Source organism: Sphaeroforma arctica (assembly GCF_001186125.1).
Source record: "Sphaeroforma arctica JP610 unplaced genomic scaffold supercont1.669, whole genome shotgun sequence".
Taxonomy (NCBI): Eukaryota; class Ichthyosporea; order Ichthyophonida; genus Sphaeroforma; species Sphaeroforma arctica.
In genome coordinates, this window is record NW_014039889.1 from 35,891 (window position 1) to 41,883 (window position 5,993).

Here is a 5,993-nt window from a genome sequence, read left to right on the forward strand (position 1 = left end):
GTGTGTGTGTGTGTGTGTGTGTATGTGTGTGTGTGTGTGTATGTGTGTGTGTGTGCGTGTATGTGTGCGTTTATATATATGTGCATATTGTAATACTTATAATAGTGTCAGTCAGACCCAAAACAGCACAGCTCAGGCTTCTCAAATCGGTCAATCTACCACTTTTTTTCGATCGTAATTGTCTCCACAACTTCATCGCCCTGCCTTGGCACTGAATGCTACAAGCTATGGCAACCACGAACGTAATTATACATACAACAGGTCACATGCGATATGGTGACATAGTCGTGTACACATACATACCTATAGTTAGTATCTCCCAAACCCAATACAGCAAAGCTCAACTGGGATAAGTCGATTGAATCCCCTACTTTCTTCAATCGCAACTGTCTCCACAACTTGGTCGCCGTGTCTGGGGGATCGCCATCGCCCGTACTGGATACTACAAACACTACCAACTCCTCTTTCGTGATCTTAAACTCAGTAGAAGCCTTACTTACACACATTATTCTGTGTTTGATGTTGAGTTCATCAGTGATTCGCTCAGACAGCTCTTCGGCTACGGCTTCGGCAGTGCCGGTCTGGGATGCGTAAAGGATAAGGAGCTTGTTGTCATCCATCGTAGGTACAGGCATATTTTGTAGTTTATAAAGATGTGTTTATGTATAACTTTATATTTATAGTACGTACGTGCTGTCCTGATATATCACCACTCACTTTTGAATTGTTCGAACTTGTAGGTTCTTGTATTGTGAAAACTGGAAGTTTATAAAGTGAGGTGACAGCTGCATGTATACGTCTTATATATATATGTTCATACTTAAATGTATATTGAAGACATATATGTAGCATACATACATACATATTAAATTTCACCTCTATAGTCTATGCATAGGTCAAGGAGAAAGATATTTAAAAAAGCCTTCGTCTGTAAAAAAAGTGCAAATGAAATATGCATGACTCAATCACCTTGTCAGGCAAATCGTTCCCGAGATGATCCACATGACATGTTTTAAATTATATTTTGTTTTAAATAGATACCGATCAAAGTATCTAATTACAGTACTTTAAAATAAACTGTTGTATTTGCGATAGCGGACGTTGTATTAATTTGAGACAGCTTTGACACGATGAAGAGTACAGTGTAGTGTTGTCAGGAATGTGGACCAATAAAAACAAAGTACGAAGAGAGATATTGTAGATCCCCTGACCCCACTGACGGGCAGTGACGGCCACGGGTGACTGTCTGACTGTTACTGGCCCAGTACCCAGCACCCACTCGCCTACTCTACTACTACATACTACTACTATTTACTTCAAGAGTAGTAGTAGTCTCTGAGAGAGCAGAGTGCTACTTTAAATACGTCACGTATCTTGCAGGAAACGTTGAACGTAGACGCGACCCTGATTGAATTATTTATATACGTTTCAACGTAAAAATCATTAACACTTGCTCACTCGATAACAGTTGATCCCAGTGGTGAGTGATATGACTGGTATCACTCTAAGTAATAGTATGTTTTTTAAAGAAAACAAAATTGTAAATAATTATGTATTTATAAAGTGAATATACGCTCACATTTTTAACGCAATTTGTTTGCCTGAGACTATCTTGAGAATACATGCAGTACATACATATGTTATCCGTTTTTTTAAAAACGTTTACTATGTTATTTTAAAACAATACGTCTGACAGAGTATTTGGGCCTTGCCACTTCCCCGGTCTGTGACTCTGTGGACCGTGAGTGACACTGCGTTTGACTGGCTGATCGTTTTTTTTTAACTTCATTCGTGTTTTAGACTTTTAGTGTCTGATTTTGAAGGCTATGGTTTTAGCCTATTTAGGTCTCTTGTACATACATACGTATTTGTTTATTTCAAAAAACAAATACAAATAAACACTTCTGTCCGTCGTCCGACAGTCCGACTAGTTGTTGTTTTTGGTTTTATCTATTTTATGTATTTTATATGGTTATTTTCTGAAAATTGGACAGTGTGAGACTGTGAGACGTTCTTTTTTCAGGAGGTTATGGTAAAGTAAATTCTTCTCAGGTGACAGCCTCACAACCTCACAGGAACAAGCCCAAAAAAAACTTGAGACTCGGGACAACCGACATGAGGACTGGACAGAAAAGAAGGCAACAGTTACACTCACAGACTACTTCAGAATTCAGACTACCACAGCGTGCCCCCTGTCCACTTCACAGGACCACCAGACTGGCCAGACAACTCATGAGAAATTGAGAACTGGACAGAAAGAAAGCAACTGTCACAGACCATGTACACCGTTAGGATTTAGGACTCGCCCTAAAAACACTCTCAGACCACGGCCCTCACTCCACAGTGTGTTCACACTGCGCACTGCACAGTCTCCACAATGACTGGGTCACAGCCCACTCCCCACGGCCAACGGCCCACAGCCCACAGGTGATAGACTGACCGACTCTGAGACTGGTGACAACAACACAGTGAACACACTGGAGAGTGAGGACAGTCAGTGTGGAGCCGGTGGGGCGGGCCGCGGACAGGTCTGTCAGACAGTCTGTACTCTGTGGAGACTCTACTATTTAAATATTTATTTAGAGTACATACATCTGTAGTAGGGATTAAAACTTATGAGAGTGGAGACTGGAGAGTGGACTCTGGACATTTTGCTTTTATTATTATTTTTACTAAACAAAGACCCCCCTATGTTTGGTGTTGGCCGATATTCTATAAATAGAAATAGGGTTGTTGTTTTTTTTAAACAAAACCATAGCCTCTTAAATTGAACACAAAGGGGTTCAATTTGAATTTAGCGGGTTAAATATGAAAAAGGTATAAATCCCTGATAGATCATAGCCAGAGACCAAAGACAATCATAGCCTCCTGAAAATAGAACAGATAGATCTTTTTTAATAAACCCTATGGTTAGTGTTGGCCCATAATCTACAAATAGGACTAGGGTTGTTAAAAAAAGAAGGTACATACCTATAAAGCCCTGATACGTAGAGTTGTGGTATGTGGCTCCATGGAGACGGAACATGACAACCACAACAGTAAGCACAATCTGTACATATTCAGCAGTATAACAATACTGCAAACATTATTCCATCTGTGTTAAAATACTCTTAAAGTAAATATTTACATACAATAGGGATTGATCCACGTACCCACAACATTCTAGATTGCTTTATAGAGAGAGAAGGCGTGCATGATATATCAACTATAGGTGCACTGTGTTCACATACACGAGCGAGTAAGATCAACTACAGTAGTACTACTTTCTTAAGAACTTACAAGTATGTCGTTTGCGAGGTCACGATCCCTTAGGAGAAATAAATCCTGGACATCGAGGATTTTCTGGCTGCTTGTGGCTGGAGGATGTATGTACATCATAGACTCCATCTTCCTTAGTAACGGCAACCAGAATCCATCGTATATGAGAGAAAAGGTAGAGTTGAATTGCTCGACTAAATATGAGAATATGTCTTACTTTGAGATAATTCATTCGTTTGCGTTTGTAAGTAGATCAACAGTTGAATCTTTGATAACTCATATTTATGTATATATATATTTCTATATATATATATATGTATGATTATATATATATATTATATATATATACGCATATATATATATATATATATATATATGTGTGTGTGTGTGTGTGTGTGTGTGTGTTTTATGTGTCTGTGCACATTTGTATGCATGTATATATGTATGTGCGTATATGTATGTCTATATGTTTATATATTTATATATATATGTGTGTGTGTGTGTGTGTGTGTGTGTGTGTATGTGTATCTAAGTTATAAATATATATATATATATATATAATATTACATATATGCAAGTGTGTATGTGTATATGTTATTTATATATATATTTGTATATATATATATGTGTGTGTGTGTGTGTGAATGTGTATATAAGCTATATATATATGTATTTATATATATATATATATATATTATTCACATCTATATATAAATTTATCTTTGTATTAACTTTTGAGTATATGTATGTATGTATAGGTATATGTATGTGTATATTTGTTAGTGTATACAGATTAATATATGTCTGTTTCGTATTCTTGTCCTTTTATATTATTCTATACTTTTACACAGTCATATGTATAGACAGACAGTTATTCACTCACAGAACATATATTCGCTGTATTCGATTGGCTTATGTAACTCTATAGCTCATCTACCTGCACCCTACTTCCGCTCGTGTATTTATTTTCAAAAACAGATCAACGGATATTTGCCTGATACACTTGTTATTGATGAGGATAACGACGCCATGTATCGCGATTTGCCACCCCAACCGAAAGAGTTTATGGAAGCTAATGGTATATATGATGAAGTACACGAAAGGATACCTACACGCATATGTTGTCCATGTTTATATATATATTTATATGTGTGTGTATGTGTATTTGTATGTTCATACACGCACATGTTTATATTTATGTATTTAAATAAATATACATTATGTGTGTGTGTGTGTGTGTGTGTGTGTATGTGTATACATATGTATACTTTGTTTCTGTCACCGAAGGAGTTCATGAAACGGGTAGAATGTAGATTTCAGGTACAGGAATCCTAAAACGTGTAGTTTCGTATGCATAGACATCTTACATCCAAGATGGGCGCGTGCGTAGTCTGACCAAAAGTCTGAGGAGTGATGAAATGGATAGTCTCCCTATTCCAAAAAAACTCACACAACACATACTCACTAAACCCTAAACCCTAAACCGCATATATCATATACAACCATACGCGTCTAGGTAAACAGACCTCCATCGCTTATATGACAAGTACAGACACCGCAGAGTGTGTGTGACTACGCCTACCCTGCACGTACACCTATGGAGACTACCGAAGGACAACTACCCACACAACATGCCATACTGACACTATAATTTATACCAATATATGCACACGCACACACACTTATACTAGGCACACACACACACACATACTTGCACTATACATACCAATATATGCACACACACATAGACATACTTACACCATACAAACAAATATATAAACACACACACAGGTTACATAAGGACAAGTACCCACTCATCACACCATACATACCAACACACACACACAGGTGTGCGGAGGAAAGATCACAAACCGCTGGTCGTGCTATCGACAGGGGGGGGTCTTTGGAACACCGGTGTGTGGCCTGGGTGGGGGTCTGAGGATCCTACCAGTGCCAAGCTAAACTGGGCTGCTGCGGGTGTGGTGGTAGAGAAGCAGTGCGAGTACACGTGCACGTTCACGCATGAGAACTCGCCTGAGAATCTGGAGGTGGCCGATGCGGTGGTTATGGAGTTGGTGAATCACCCCAAGTTCTTGGGTAAGCAGGTAAGTGTGGGGGTAGGTATGAAGCCAGGGTATATATATATATTTATATATATATGCATGTATGTATATATATATATATATATATGTATGTATAATATATATATATATGTGTGTGTGTAGTTTGTCGCATCTATTTATATGTAGATTGGTTACAGCTACGAGGCTACCTGGTTGTAGAGACCTGCGTGTGCGTACACACGCGTGTTGTATGTACTCACCAGAGCATCTGGCGAAGACCGAGGCGGTGGTCATGGGTCTGACCAACCACCTCATTCCCTATAGATACGTAGTTAAGCCTGTGGGCAGCATTAACCAGAGGGTGTATGCACGTGTGTGTACGTTATATACGTTTATTCGTTGTGGCTCTATTCGTACATAAGTCTATTCCACCTTCAATGCACTACGAGGATTCTGACCTCCACTGCCGACGGGACCATTACAATTCATTCAATATTCAAGGACGTTTATTCCGTTTCCCTTCCCCCATCCCTCCTTTACTTTAATAATACTATCCAGAACGCGTTTCGGTGTCTTGTCTGTGTCTTATATATATATATATATATACGGATTGTCTGTGTCTTATATATATATATATATATATATAGTACGGTATTGTCTGTTATATATATA

At 38.4% G+C, this 5,993-nt stretch overlaps 2 protein-coding genes across 2 annotated transcripts in view; one reads left to right on the forward strand and one right to left on the reverse strand.

The window, feature by feature from the left end:
* Positions 1-155: 155 nt before the first annotated feature.
* Positions 156-817, reverse strand: SARC_07945 (hypothetical protein; the record flags this gene model as incomplete). The annotated part of the gene is made up of 2 exons (XM_014298092.1): positions 304-817; positions 156-204 (listed from the first exon to the last, which is right to left on the reverse strand). Exons 1-2 carry the CDS (start codon positions 633-635, stop codon positions 156-158), a joined length of 381 nt encoding a protein of 126 aa, XP_014153567.1. The 5' UTR covers positions 636-817.
* Positions 818-3,079: 2,262 nt separating this feature from the next.
* SARC_07946 (hypothetical protein) overlaps positions 3,080-5,993 on the forward strand; it is a gene marked incomplete at its 3' end in the record, with an annotated part of 6,228 nt that continues 3,314 nt past the window's right edge. The window contains exons 1-3 of the mRNA XM_014298093.1: positions 3,080-3,433; positions 4,237-4,336; positions 5,107-5,363. Coding sequence (XP_014153568.1) covers positions 3,284-3,433; positions 4,237-4,336; positions 5,107-5,363 — 507 coding nt within the window. The 5' untranslated portion in view covers positions 3,080-3,283. The remainder of the gene's footprint in view (positions 3,434-4,236; positions 4,337-5,106; positions 5,364-5,993) is intronic.